Source organism: Lacerta agilis, chromosome 3 (assembly GCF_009819535.1).
Source record: "Lacerta agilis isolate rLacAgi1 chromosome 3, rLacAgi1.pri, whole genome shotgun sequence".
Classification (NCBI taxonomy): domain Eukaryota; kingdom Metazoa; phylum Chordata; class Lepidosauria; order Squamata; family Lacertidae; genus Lacerta; species Lacerta agilis.
Window position 1 is genome coordinate 30,721,370 of NC_046314.1, and position 16,134 is coordinate 30,737,503.

A 16,134-nucleotide genomic window follows, 5' to 3' on the forward strand; every position below is an offset into this window, starting at 1 on the left:
AAAATACAGTGCAGGAACAAAGGCCACTTTTAAATTTCTTTTCTCCTTGACATGGGCCACAATGACCTCATTGAACCAGACCCAAAGGCAAAAAAAATGTTGTGAGGGGGCTTAAGCAGGGATCAGGGAGAATTTCAATTCAGTTTGCCAAAGGCAAACCTCCCAAAAATGCAAACCAAAATGATATCATCTTTTCAGCCAAAAACAAAATCAGAGTCAATAGTGGGCGCTCTTCAACCAAAACATCTGAGGAAATTTGAGGGATCCAAAGGTACATCATTAAGACTATTAACTGACAGTTTATATAGTGTCAGCAACACATTTCGTTCTAGGTAGCCAATAGAAAACACACCAAGATCTGTTCTTAGACCACTGTTACCATTTGTTGTGCAACATAGCAGTCAATGTGGTGTGTGTGTGTGTGTGTGTGTGACAAATCAACTGAAGAACACCAGAGTCTTTTGTGATTTGCCATTCCTTTATTGAATTTGTGTCAAAAGGGCCTTTTACAAGGTGACCTGCAAATCAAGTATGGCATATTTGGCAACATACCTGGCTGTAATGTCCCTTTTGGAAAGATCTTTATGACATATGCTTTCCTCAGTGTAATCTTAGATATGATGAAACCTTGTAAATGTGTAATTGGTCTCTTGGAACTCAGAACACATATGAGATATTGTTTGGTTCATTGGTTACAAATGTAGTTCTTTCTATTTCTTGAACATCTGTGAGAAGGACAAGATATTGTGAGAGAAGACAATAAAAGTGCTTTAAAACAAACAAGCTGTTAACATATCTTCATAGGTTTTCCTATTCACTCCTTGGCAATTCCATGGGGTGAGAAAGTGCTTCTCCACCTTAAACCTGTAGTAAAAAGTCACATGCAGAGCATGGAGGAAATATTTTTGTTCAATTTAGGCTACAAGTTTCAAAAAAGTAGTAAGCAATTGCTATATGCCAGCAACTGTTCTTCTAACTCCTTTTCACAACAAGCAGCTTGCTCTCCAGGCAGACACTAATGAGATTTTTTGTTAAAGTCTAGGAGGGGGGAGGGAAAGATCATCACTAAAATTGGGCATGGCAGCTGAATGTTGGAGGTGCTAACAATAGCAAGTCTTGGATCTCTTGGAGATGAGGATGCCTGTGATTAGTAAAGAAATCCAGCCAATGGCTCATGTGATTTCTTCATTTTTCAAATGCCTTGACTAGAACCTTGTCAAAATAAAGGGTGGATTTGAGCTTATATGGCAAGGCTGATCCACAACGATACTATCACAGAGCTGTAAAGCAGAAAATCTAGTTAGTGGTTCCTGCCAAAGCATGAATCAGTTGCAAAATAATGGTTTGAGGTATGCTTCTTTTTCCATTCTCTAATATTTCTTTGCAGAACAACCCAAACAATTGCTCATAATTAAGCTGATTGGAGAAGCAGACGCTGGAAGGAAATATTCTGCTGGCTCTGATCCCAGTGCACTTCATTGTACTAGATGTAGCACCATTACATCAGTTTCTTCCATTGCACAAAGAAAAGGTCATATTCACAGGACACACACACACAAATACTACTCAAGCAGAAAAATGATTCTTGCCTTTTCATTCGCAAAGCTCTGTTGTATCCTGAATAATTTTCAACATGGAAGTGGGATCATAAACAGCACACACACAATGGCTCCAGCATCCCAAGAATTTCATTTCCCTTACAAAAAAATAAAGTTCCTATTCCTTATTACTACAAAGATACATGTGAAAATACAGGGCAGTGATTGCTGAAATATCAGACTCAGAAAGTATTTAGCCAGACAATCTAGTAATTAGAGAGGCTACTGTGCAGCAGAAGCAGAATTGTACAGTATAAGACTATTCAGCTTTCTTTTCAATGCAAAATTTGGATTAGTTGGATGGGGAATATTCAAAACAAAATGTAGCTGCAGTCAGCATTTTTTTTGCAACTAGAATAGCCCAAATAAGAATGCACATCCACATTCAAACAGTGATGTTTTGTGTGGATTGTACTAGATGCCTTTCATCCCCATAAGTGATTGTCTATGCATGGTCCTGAATCAGCTAAGGCGATACATGAACAGGAGACTCCTATATTGAGTGGATATTCCTTTAGAGAGAAAGCATGCATGTTCCTTCTAATAAACCATCATTTAAGGCAGTGGCAAAACATATGTAAAGCAGCTGACAGGCCAGTGGGAAAGTTAAAAGAAGGATGGTCCATACAGAATGCTTGCAACAAGCTGAATACATTTCAAAACAGTGCTTGACATCTGTAAGGTTTTCTTCCACATCTATTGAATAGGAATGGTGTAATTTTTTCCCATGGCAGAGCATCTGTAAAGATGCCAATGAAAATAAAAACTGGGACTGAAAGGAAGAGCAAATACTGTATTGTACCTTTGCTTTGTTCACATTGAGTGTGTTTGCTGTGGGACATACAATGTGGAGGACCATGCAATTTCAGGAGAAATTTGCCCTAAAATGCTGGTGAATGTTCATGAGGTCTTAAAAAAAAATCAAACTCATGAAGAATTATGGAAACCTTAAGACTGGAAAAATGAGAAACAGAGAAATGGAAATCCATGGATTCACCTGCCCCAAACTTATGTGCATCTCCTCAGATGCATGTTTCACATTAAATGGGAACCAGATGAGTATCATTGGCTGCACATGTGAATCATTCCTTCTCTGTGTTTATTTCCCTCATACTATCAATATTATCATACATGTGAAATCTATCTCCTCCTATGCTGTGCATGAAGTTCTGCAGGGGAGGTCCTACTTGTGATTCCACCACCAGGGGTGTGTGGTAGTACATGAAAGAGCCTTCTTTGCAGTGCTGATCCATCCTTGGGATGACCTTTTGTGTGCCCATGTCTTTGGGGCTCATTTAATTCACTTGCATTTGTATAGTGTTTTAATGCTGGTTATTTCAATGATTATTTTAATTTTATATTTATATTAAATTGATTTAGTGTCATTTATTCTTGTTTTACAATATTCCTGCCCTTAAAACATGAGGTTAAGTGGGACAGAAATGCCATAAAAGCAAACATGTAAATGAACAAACAAAGACAGCAACTCAAAAATATATTCTGTCAGACGCTTAAATGTACATAATGACTGCTCTAAGGTAGAGTATACCATCCATTTCATTGCACAAAGAAAGCTAGATTCCTGCACACCCTTTTCTTTCACCTTTTCTGGATGAATCCGGTGTCTAGCTCTCCTACTAATACTGGAATTCTGACCAAGGCCCTGAAGTGCCCACTTCTGACTATTCTGCTTTTCATCTAATTCTCCAAAATGACTTTCCAGAACCTTTGTTATTATTATCCTTGGCTTATTTAACTCTATTTGTTTGTTCCAGAGCAAGCTTCTGATTTATATCTTTTCCCTTTGATGCACAAACTTCTCTTCATGTTTCTATAGATTACCCCACATTACATTTCAGACTCTCAGTTGCTGGCTGTGCCAAAGTTTTTCCATCTTACCTTATTTGGATGTGACTTTTCTCATCCTTGTGCTAAATGCTAGATTTCTGAATTAGAGGAGCAGAAGGCAGAGGGAGATATCGTCCTCTCTCTTTGTATCTTTATGTCAGTGCTATGGAGACAGCTATAAAATGTTCTTTATTTGCATATTTTGTTGTCATTGTTTTAATAAGTAGAAGGGGGGGGAAGGAGGTGCCATTAATTTAGCTCCTCTAACTTGTTCCTTGTAACTCAAGGCTCAGAGAGGCCTATGTTTTCATTGGCAGGGGAAAGCAAGATGTCAGATTGAGCATGACTATCCTGAACAGAGGAATTCCATCATGGCAGACAGCAAGAATATTCTTTGCTGCAGTGTCAGCTGTTCCTCCCCTCATGTTTAGACTGGTTCACATGGTACACCAGGCCTGCAAACATCCTGACTCATGAAACCAACCAGCCCATTGTACACATACAACAATCCCACCATAGGCTCAATTAGTCTCTTGTTTTGGCTGCTTGGCACTAGGACTTTTGGGGTGCCACTCAAGATCTACCCATAAATTAAATGCCTGCAATGGGCAAATAGGATGCCATTGGCAGGCATTACTTAGTGAGGGAACCACCAAAGAGGTTGTTAAGTGAAAGTTGGCTCAGGAGGCAACCCAGGAGTGAATCTGTGACCATCCATGAGAAGAGAGTGTAGGGGTGACTACTGGAGATTAGCATCCTGGGTGAGAACCAGGTAGAAGAAGTGTGCTGATGTGGGTGGTAGCCAGATGGAGATGGCTGATTTGTATGGTAAGGTGAGGCTGGGAGGAGGATGGGGTGAAATATCATAACTTGATTGTAGATCTATTAGCACTCACTGCTTTCTCTCTCGATATTTTCTCTTATATGCTATACATTAGCACTTTAAACATAAGCACTTTAAAATTATAAGCTCTTTAGATCTTAGCACTTTTTGTTGTTGTTTGCTTATTGGCTTCTATTAACTGCAGTGTTCGAATCAACATTTCTTCCTCTCCTATTTGATTTTGTTTTTGCATTCTGTGCACTTAGTCCCCAATGGGTGGGTGCTGTGTGTAGAACAGAAATAATATGTTTTTGGTCCGGAGGAAGACAGGTGCTGGTGGACCATTATTTCCATGGTGACAGGAAAAGGAAGGTGTTGCACTGGTGGGCAGAATGTTGCGGAGAGTAGGAGGAGGGTGAGTTATATTTCAGCACTCCCACCCTCTGGTTTCCCCATTGATAGTCAGAATTTAGTGGAGCCTGTCAGTCAGCACTTTGGTCTGTTGGTCAATGGCAGGTTGGTCCAGAGTAAGTTAGAAATCACCCTCAATTTAATTATGGTCTTGGCATGCAAAACAGACTTGTGTAGAGGCACTGGAAGGCTCTGTATACCCAGTTTTGTCTTCCATGCACTCAATGGGCATTATTGAAAGATGGAGATGTCTATAATTTTCCTGCTAAGGGCGACGGCAGTGTGTGTGTGTGTGGGGGGATCAGTGAATGAACAAGCATTGCTGTAATAATATAATAATAATTTATTATTTATACCCTGCCCATCTGGCTGAGTTTCCCCAGCCACTGTGGGCAGCTCCCAATCGAGTATTAAAAACAACACAACATTAAATATTAAAAACTTCCCTAAACTTCCCTATGATATCCTGAGATGAGTGTTGTAATCAGAGGGCCTAGGACTCTCTTGGAAAAAAACAATCTGGATGCATAATGATCTGAAGAGACTTACAATGTTTGGGTTTATTTCCAACTCCTAGACACCACCTTGTCCTCCCAGCCTAGTATAAGACCGGCATAGGCTTGTCAGTGGCTAAACCAGGGGCATTCTGAAATACTGGCTGGGACAGAACAATGAGTCTGTCACTAACATCACAGGGAGTTGACTGACACCTTGGGTGTGAAAGATACCTTAACCCCAGACCAAATACTGCAAAAATGCAATGTGTCCACCCAACATGAACCAAGTGACTAATTCTAATCCTGTTCCACTGTCAAAATGCTAGCCAGGGTTCCTGAAAAAGAATCATAAGCACTTTGCAACAGAATGCCTTGTGGGTTGGGGTAACTTACCTTTGCACAAAATCCCTTAACTATGGGAAAACTGTCCAACTCCCTAAAGGTTAACCAAACAAAATTGAACATTGTGTCCAAACAAACGTGGCTAACAAAATGCCATCTGGTGCACTCCAGGGAATTATGGTTATGCAAATGACATTGTCAGCAGATGGTGTCTCCAGCTTTTTTCCCATAGGGAGAACCTAAAAGAAGCTTTCCCCCTGGGCATCCGAAAGTCACGTCCTTTTATTCAGGCAACCCTGATGAGATTTATTGCTTGTGCAACACAGCTTATTTCTTCCACCATATATATTCCTGTGCATCATGAAATTTGGAAAGGAACCTCAGTCCATGCAGTCATTTCTACTGAACTTTTTCCCGAGTTGATGAGCAGAACTTCCATCTAAGCGTTGCTCTTTTTCTAGCAGAGATTGGCCAAACCCAATAAAAACAAAACAAACTGTAAAAACCAAGGGGGAAATAAAAATGAACTTGAATGGGCTGCATTTCTTTGGTGCTCAGTGTTCTGATGAGGGTTTTTTCTCCTTTGCTATCATCAGACTGCTGAACGCCAAGTATAAAACAAATTCATGTGCCAGCTATTTATAGCTCTGATGGGAAAAAGCAGAGTTCTGAATGTTTAGACTTTCAGCCAGACGCATGTTGAGGTTTCATGCTGAAAAACAGCATGTTGATAGACTATGGCATTGCCTATGTACACATTAGCAGTTTAAAACTCAGCAGTTGTTTCCCTCTCACTGCATTTCAGGTTGCATTTTTACTTTGCTGTACACACCAGGGAGGGAGCGGAATGTCTTCCCCTGATGAGCATTATCTGTTTGGTTTCTCCACATCTGCAACCCCTCCGAACCCTTGTTCAATTAAGCTGTCATCTGCACATGTGCTATCATTTGCACATGCACAACACGTGTCTCAAATGCACGTACCTCAGATTTACTGCAGCTTACCTTTTCAAATCAGATGGAAGCTGGTTTGGGGGAAAAGTGCAATAAACAGCAATATAGCTCAAGAAACTTCAGGATAGATATGGATTGTGGCTAATGTATGTGCTTGGCTTCAAACATCAGCCATGAGAGTGCCCTAGAGCTACAGTAAATGGTAATGTGTACACAGCTTATGTGTTAACTACAGTGGTACCTTGGTACTCAAATGGCTTGGCTCCTGAACATCGCAAACCAGGAAGTGAGTGTTCCGGTTTGCAAATGTTTTTCAGAAGCTGAATGTCCAATGCCGCTTCCATGGCTTCGGATTGAGTGCAGGAAGCTCCTGCAGCCAATCGGAAGCTGCGCCTTGGTTTTCGAACCGTTTCGGGAGTCGAATGGACTCCTGGAATGGATTAAGTTTGAGAACCAAGGTACCACTGTTCTTTGAAGTAGTTTAGTACAAAGAGTAAAAGGCTCTTTTACATAAGCTTACAACAAACAAAAGTGAGGCCAATCCAAATGGCAACCAACTATTTTCACACACAAAAATAATAAAGGTTATGATGAGGGAATAGATTTCTGAAGTCATTTGATTATGAAAGGAGGCTGAATTAGTGTGCAGTGCTAAGCAGTGTTAGAAACTGGGTGGGCGGGAGATCATTTAAATCAGAGATGGGAAACCTCCAGCCCTTTGCCCCCAGGTCACGCCCCACCTTTCTTCCCCTCATTCACCAGGCATCACTCAATACACCCCGACAGGCCCTCATCACTGGAGTCAGAGCAGATGCATATGTACATGGCAGACTCACTTTATAGCACAGCACAGATTTTAAAATAGGCCTTTCTGTGGCAGGCCTTGGGCAGGTTATGATTTTCAACCAACCTTTGGATAGGGAGGATGAATTCAAATTATTTCATGCATTACAAGAAAAAATTACAAACAATTGACAGTTTCTCCCAACTTAAAAACATGTCACATGCACTTTTGAAATGACTGCCTAGCCAGCATCTATGTTAGCTCCTTGAAGATCTGACTGGGTTACTGTACTCAGCAGGGCCAGCAGCATGTTTATATCAGTGGTTCTTCTCCATGAATGCCTCCTTTGAACTAAGGGTATGTCTCATCAAGGAAAAAACTAGTGTTCCAGACTTACTGGAGACCACAGAGGCTCTGCTGCGAATAGTTATATCCAGCCCCCAGGTGACAGCAACGCAAGACTGAAATCAGGTCCCCTTACCATGTAATGTGGAGCTGCCTGGTTGCAAGCCCCCTTTTGGATGAAGTCCTGATACTGTATTAATTTAGAGCTACAATTCCCCATAGTAGTTTAACAATCCACACTTCTTCTATGGAAACTTTGTAAATTGTAGCTCTGTGAAGGGAATGGGGGGGGGGGTGTGTCTCCCAGCAACTCTCAGCACCCTTAATGAATGACAGCTCACAGAATTCTTTGGGGAAGCCATGACTGTTTAAAGTGGGGTCAGAGTGCTTTAAATATATGGTGTGAATGTGTCTTGAGTTCTAGAAACCTCTCTACAATTGGTCGAATTACATTCCCCCTACTTGAATTCACCAGTGGGTCACACATGCATGGATAGACAAATGCATGGTGCTTCAACAATGGAAGGAGCAGCCATCACCTTCTGTACAAAACTGAGAACATTTGGGCACCTTCTATTGTGTTCTATGCATCACAACTGACAGTTTGGTATATTCATATTTCCAACAACTTATATGATGAAAACACCTTAACCCATCTCCCTCATATCCTCTTTTTCCTATTTTAACTCCTTCTATAGATTTTGTTTTGCTCAAAAGCTGCAACAAACAGTTATTTAGTCTAAAGAAAAGGATTCCCATTAATATCACAATTTGTGGCTTGTGAGAAAGCTAGAGGGGACATACAATGTGATCTCCCCATTCCAAGATCACCTCAGTTTAGAAGTATGGGCTGCAGCAAGTCCTTCTCTTTGGTTTGAAGAGGCTCGATTAACGTATATTTATTTTTACTTCTTCACTTGTCACTTCACTTCTTGCTTTTACTCATGACAATACACAGAAGCCACTGAAAATTCATTTCAAAGGCTATTTTTGCCTCAGCCAGAATCAAAGATGGAATAAGAAAACCTGAACTCTTCTTAACGATTGTAAAAAAAAAAAAATGCTTACACTTTAAAATGCTCTATTTGCCATTCATTTCTCAACATATAACCTGCAGCAGGATTTAGTGAAAATGGCCAGACATAACGATGAGGCATTGCAAATGAAAATCAAATTTGGGACATTTCCACCACGAAAGGCATGAAAACAGAATCGTGTTTGTTATAGTCATGTTTGCTGGAAGCGCAAAAAATCATCAAAGCATTTCTGAGGTAAACCGAGGCTGACTAGGAGGGCACCACATTCAGAGGCCTGCAGATTTCTGGTGATTTGCCAGGCCACACTCTGAAATAGTTAGGGATCATATTGGTGAAACTGCTTTGCATTTTCACTCTTGGACTGTGTCAAATAAATATTAGAGACAGAAATAATGTCCAGCATTGTAAAGGTCAAATTTAATGCTAGTTTCTTATCACTGCACTCCATTGTTTGTCTGTAAAATAAAGGCTCTCTCTGTTCAGGCATTCTTTTGACTGCCATGTTAGAATAAAGCAAACTACGTTGAAAAGCTACAGTGCAACTGTAAGCACCTTAAATAAAGAAAATAGAATAACTTACCAGCTAGCACAATGAACAAATGATTGAGTGGCACAGATGTAACTTCTTTTGACTTAAAGGCAGCCATTAATTTCAGTTCTAATGCCGCCGCTCTTGAGGATTGGGTGAGACTTTTAAAAAGGCAGGCAGATCAAATGTGTGCTTCATTATAAACAACATATGGGCATGTAGAAAATCTCTGGATATGAAAGCACATTTTCACTGCAATGTGCAAAAGTGTGCTGCAAGTATTTTTGGAATACAAGTTCCCTGATTTGCCTGGAATAACATGATCTCTCTGACAGTAAATTGTAATGTGTTAAGTGGTTCAGATCTCCACATTAAATGGGAACAGTATATAAATATGATCAAACTGAGGTACCCCCCTTTGTTGCATATCCTTGCCTGCGATATGAGCAAAGGTGACATCAGTATTTCACAAACCACTATATTGTAAAAAGAAACTGTATAGGCCCTGCCTTCAGTAAGAACCAAGTAAGGGTCCTTCTAGACTATTTTATTGTGGGCTTATTCTCCAACGTGGTCTTGGCACTGTAATAGAGCATTAGAGGTGAATTTATTCTGCTTTAGTTTGGTTCTGCAATGCTGCTCCAATGCTATCACATTATTGCTGTCTGGAAGAGCTATAGCACAACAAAAAATAAACCAAAACATCTGCGGTAGAGAAAGTTACAGGATTTCAGCAGGAAGTTAAGGGATATACACTGATTGGAAATGAAAAGTGCGACTGCCTCCAAACCCTTGCAGATGCAAACAGTATTGAAAGTGGGATTGTGTATGACTGCTCCGATCACATAACGACCACATATCATCATGAATGCACCATAAAATGTACTTCCGCAAGGGCCCCCGAAAACCAATCCATTGAACTAGTCAAACCCACAAGTTGTAGTCCTTCAGAGGATTATTAGAATAAAGAATACAGTGGTAACTCAGGTTAAGAACTTAACTCGTTCTGGAGATCCGTTCTTAACCTGAGGTACCACTTTAGCTAATGGGGGCGCTGCCACCGCACGATTTCTGTTCTCATCCTGAAGCAAAGTTCTTAACCCGGGGTACTATTTCTGGGTTAGTGGAGTCTGTAACCTGAAGCGTCTGTAACCCGAGGTACCACTGTAATTAGTATCTCACAAATGGGCACCTCTCATGCTTTGCCAGTACTGGAACTGTGGACAGCTGCTCAGACTAACTTTGACAAAGAAAACAAAGCCATTTAAAGCTTATCAAGTTCATCAGTAGTTCAGGAACCACAAGCAACCATCTGTTTAGTGGCAAGTACGACTTGTTATTTTGCTGCTAGGCAAAATTCAAATGGAGTATTAAATCTCTAATTTAAACACATATGCTCCAAAGAAGTAAAAGACACACACAAATAATGAGAATGCATCCAAAACCAAAAATAGGCATTTCTGTTCTGGTGTTAGAAGCAAATATTCTCAGAGGTATTAAGTGTAATATAGAATGATCACACCTAATTTTTACCACCTGGATACTCTCTGTGCCCTGCTGCAATATTGCTGGGAGTTCCTGGGACCAAGATCAAGAACTTGGATCCAGGAAGGCTGAGTTAAAGTCCCTCCGCCATAATGGTTGTATGATCTTGAGCAAATCAGCCTCTCTCTCCCATGTATAAATGGAAAACAGCAAGAGCAACCTACCAGTAACTTACAACCCAACTTTAAATCCAAATCTTTAAAGATTTTGAAAGCACTTTAAAAGTGCTATGGGAATGCTTAGCAGCAGGAGTCCATAAAGCTCTGTCATTTCATGAGTGTAAGGGAAATATGTAATGTATTAAAAGCAGAGGGGAAAGTGGGTCAATACTGTACTGTGGAGTAAAAGTATCTTTTTTTAAACCTGTACTAAAAATAATCAAGAACTGTTTTTTACCCCTTCACAATATAAATCATTTGTGATCCCGTTTGACCTTGTATTCCTTGCAGTGTTGTTGATCCAGCCTATGTGGTTAAATAACCAAACACATACATTTATATCTCTGATGTTTCCTCCAAGGAACTCAGAGTGGTACACATGGTTCTCTGTTCCCCTATTTTATCACCACAACCTGGTAAGCTAGGCTGAGAGAAACCGATTGGCCCAAGATCTCCCAATTAGCTTCATGGCTGAGTGGAGAATTGAACCTGGGTCTTCCAGGTCCTAGTCTGACTCTAACTACAACACTACACTGACCCATGTAATACAGTAGCACCTTGGTTCCCAAATGCCGAAAACCTGGAAGTGTTCTGGTTTTCAAACGTTTTTCGGAAGTTGAACGTCCAATGTGGTTGCCGGCTATTGTTTCCGGGGCGCCTGCACCCATCAGAAGCCGCACTTTGGTTTTCGAACATTTCAGAAGTCAAATGGACTTCCAGAATGGATTAAGTTTGGCGCTTTTGTTTTTGCTATTTATTTTGCGTTTTTTGTTTTTGAGGCTTTTTTGGTTATTTGTTTTTGTGACTGTGTGGAACCCAGTTCAGCTACCGAATGATTGTGTGACTGTGGAAATGGATAAAAGCCTCCCATCCAATGACTATCATCAGTGCAGGTAAGAAAAAATGCTAATTTTAATTTTTATCAATTACAATACTGTCTTATTTATTTTATAGTACAGTACATTGATTATTGCTTTCATTTTGTGGATCAGTGGTCTCATTAGATATTAAAATTCATGTTAAAGTGCCGTTTTAGGGGTTGTTTTTTGCATTACTTTCTATGGGAAAGCGCACCTTGGTTTTGGAATGCTTTGGTTTTGGAACGGACTTCTGGAACAGATTAAGTTCTGTATGAGATTGCTCCACTGGGATTCCTGCAACACTGGATGTGTGTGAAATGGGAGCTTAACTCTCACAGCTTTTCCATCAAAACCATGGAAACATATCATTTTTTTAAAGACTGGAGATTTGTAGTCTCTTGCAGAGATACAGTTACCAGAATTCCATGGCAGAAAGCCTTGACAATTGGTTTACGTTAAAATGTAGATGTTTCCTGGTGCATTTTTTTCTGCTTGCAAACAAAACCATGCTCTGCCTCAATTCATCTGACCTCTTCCTAGTCTTTCCCCACATTGATTCACTTGGTATTATTTTATTCACTGGTCAACAGTATGGAATTCTTGTTGAAGGCATGAATGGTGTGTTGTGTCTTATGACGTGCAAAAATTGGTTTACTGAAGGAATCCAATGATTGCATGAAATGGAATGGAGAAATGGGGAAAAATAAGGGTTGTTCTGAAAGTAATGATTTGGAGCTTTCAAATCATGCACAATGTAAAGTTGACACAGAACACACACCTCCATGGAATATAAGGATTACAGTAGCAACAAAGAGAAGGGACAAGCTTTATTTCATAGATTTTTTTTCCTTTTCTTTTTGCAAGCAAAACTGCTTTGATATAAAATGAGTCCAATGATACAGTGCTATCATCCACTCAAGCAAAAGAAAAACCTCACGCTGACGTGAATGCAGATTATACTGGCATTCTGATACAAGTGTAATAATTCTAGATTCCAGATGGTGTCTGGCCTTTAAAGCAATGGCACAGAAAATGCTGCAAAATATTGGAGTACTGAAGTACTGGCAAGTGCTCTTTAAGTAACTCTCTCTGTGAATTCTCTGTAGGATAATATTTGATTAACTGCAGTATGAACTGTGTCTTCTGTTTCTTAGTATCCCTGCCACGTGCCTCTTTGTGTCCACTGTGTTAGCTCAAAATGCATAATGTTGACTGTTGTCTTTTTCATTAAGACAAAGTTATGAGGTATCCTTTACTGTTAATCTAATGAAGTGACAGGCCTTGTTGACTTAGGACGCAAAGACAATTGTACATTCAGTAATTGCTTTTAGTGATCTCTCTACACATTACTGCAAACAACCGTTAGTTACATTGAAAAAAAAACTTTCTCCTTTTCACATATGATATGGCATAAACGAAACCAAATTAGACAAAAATCATACACATAAAATAAACAAGACAAATACACAAATAAGGCCATCTGCAAAATTAAAAATCCAACTCTCGTAATATTTCACAATAATTTCTACAGAATATTTTACATCTTAAAAACTTAAATATTTAATGCACAGGAAAAAGAAGGTCTTGACATAGCCAATCACACTATCTCTTGGAGGACTTGTCTAATTTGCTGGCCGGCGACTTTCTTTGTGGAGTTGGAATTTTGGAAGGTTTGCCAGATGCTGAGCGAGAATTGGGTCGGGGCGTTGGCCTAATTGGGGTATGAACAGTCTCCGATACATCCGAGCACACAGACTGAATTTCTGAAATGTCAAAATCAGATGCGTCACTGCCCCGGCGGCTGCTTGCTCTGCTGCCGGCCTTGCTTCCTGCTCGACTTCCAGGTCTGCTTGGTGTTTTTCTGGTGTCTGCATGAGGAAGAGAAATACACCCATTGTGATTAGAGTGAGCAGGGATAACGAAGGCTGATTTTGTACTGGCATCATCAAAAGATTCATGGTGCTCCATTATGGGCATCCAGAAGTCTACTCAAGAACTGCTGCTCTTTCATTACAAACCAGAGGATAAAGCTAACCGTGGCTACTAGTCATGGCAGCTTCTACTATCTCTGAACACTAGTGGTTGGGTTTCACTGGTAAGGAGGCTGCTGCTACACTCACATCCTGATTGGCCATCATGAAAACATGATGCTGGACTGGATGGGCCCTTCGTTACATTCAGCGGGGGGGGGGGTAGCAAGGAGGGCGTAGGGGGCGGAGCTCCCCATGTTCCATGATGGAGGGGGTGACAAATTATCAAGGAACAATTATTGCTCTACTAGGGCAGTTCATACACACTGGAAAGACCTGACAGGAGCAAACATCGACCAATGGTACCAAGTAGTATGGGAAACAGCCCTACTAACCAGTAACCTGAAACTAACCAGTAACCTGAAACTAATACGGGGACAAACAGAAGACACCTTCACCCCAGTATGGTCCCCCTTCATCACACACACAGCCCAACAAGATAATGACAAAAATCTACCGACAGCATACAAATCAATATGGCTAACCTGACCAAAAACACTCTCCCATCCCACTCGCACAGAAAACCAAAGAACACCACAGCCAACCACAAATGAACAATCACACACTACGCCAATCCTGACCTCTCTCACCGCCAAAGAAGCACAAGTGAACAACAGAGAACCTACACAAACAAAGCTGACACAAAACCCTACTCGTATTAAGTAAAATAAAAACATTGTCACCCCACCCCACCTATCTCCCCATCCCACCTCTTTCCCCCTTTTCTTCCTAATGTCTCAACAACAAAAACTGATTTGTAAAAATGTTATATGGAAAAATACGAGACATTGCACTACCTTTGTAAATCAAGAAAATCTTTAATAAAAATATTTTTTAAACTTTTTTTTAAAATGCCTGCTCCAAAGGTCTTAACTTAGTATACTAGGGATTATATAGCTATATATGAAATTTCGTGCATATCGGTTAATACCTTGACCCTCCTCCACCAAAATAGCTGTTTACTTGGCTGTTTTCCTATGTCGTGAAGGCTGAGAAATTTCAGTTCAGTGGAGCACTTACTGTTCCCAACCCTAACCCTGTGGAAAGCCATCTAATTAGACTTAAATTTGATTTTGAGATGTTTTTAGGAGGTAATTTAATTACTGTTTGATTTTATACCAATGTTATGTGTCTGATGTTAGCCACCCTGAGCCCGACTTTGGCCGGGGAGGGCAGGATATAAACAAAAAGTTTATTATTATTATTATTTCTTATTATTCATTTGTAATAAAATATGAAATAATGTAAAACCATTTTTGCAGGGGGGGGATCAATGGGGGGGGGTGACAAGAGATTTTCCGCACCGGGTACCACCTGACCTTCCTGCACTTCTGGGGGGGGGTGACAATTTTTTTTTGCCCCTGGGTACCAATTTACCTTGCTACACCCCTGGCAGGGATGTTCTGGATGCTACCCACTGGGCACATCAAGCATTCCCTGTTTCAATCCTACATGGGTACACCAGAGCCCCTGTTATGCGCAGCTGGTTGATACGAGTCAGAGCAATGTACTGTTTTCAATGCCAATTATTTCCCTTTTATAGTGCTTTGCATCACAAGTGGAACTTTTCACTCTAGCTCCTTCTGCTCTGGTATCATGAAACCCACAAGTTAGACATGATATCAATATGCAGTTCCAATTTTACATCCCAGCTTCAGTAAACCGGAATTTCATCAGGACCAAGGCCTTGATTCAAAGCAGGATCCGCCACATTTCAGCCTCCCAAAGAAGCAGATTCCACCCAATGTGTGTACATGCAGTAGTCTACTTTTTACTCTTTGTATTAGGTACTACCATCCCAGATACATTTATTCCAAGATCTTCAGTGCTCACCTGCAAAATGTGCCCTGACTCTTGTAGCTGCTGTTGAAATGAGGCTGCTGTCTTCTCCAGAATGGAAACCCTTCCCAGACAGATATCCTGGCAATCTAAGTTTACTCCCTTGTATTGGAGTCCCCTGTAGGACACAAGGAGAACTGAATGAAACAAACCCATTATGTTCTGCAACAAACAAGAGCTGAATTTAGGGCTCCATCCATATCACCTTCTTCGGAACATGCATGGCAAAGAAAAAGGTATTCCAAAAAGTGATGACATAGGAATATTTAGTTAATGAGTTGGAAAGGGAACCAAATGGTAATAATATCTAGCATGTAAAGCACTTTACCTGTCACTGTATCTCTTCCTTCCCTCCCTCAATGTTTCCCAGTTATCAATTTTTAGTTTATAAGCTTCTTGAGAGCAAGAACCTGTCTGGTTTTGCTTACATAACTTGGTAAGGTGCTTTGTACACTGATGACATTGTATAAACGAACATAAAAACAAACAGAATGGCTTTTTATATTTACATGTCAAGATGTAATATACCTGACAA

At 40.4% G+C, this 16,134-nt stretch overlaps 1 protein-coding gene across 1 annotated transcript in view; it reads right to left on the reverse strand.

The window, feature by feature from the left end:
* Positions 1-12,542: 12,542 nt before the first annotated feature.
* The window catches only part of DST (dystonin), a 292,631-nt gene continuing 289,039 nt past the window's right edge, over positions 12,543-16,134 (reverse strand). Inside the window, exons 96-97 of the mRNA XM_033143180.1 lie at positions 15,594-15,717; positions 12,543-13,598 (exon numbers count right to left, since the gene is read on the reverse strand). Coding sequence (XP_032999071.1) covers positions 13,333-13,598; positions 15,594-15,717 — 390 coding nt within the window. The 3' untranslated portion in view covers positions 12,543-13,332. The remainder of the gene's footprint in view (positions 13,599-15,593; positions 15,718-16,134) is intronic.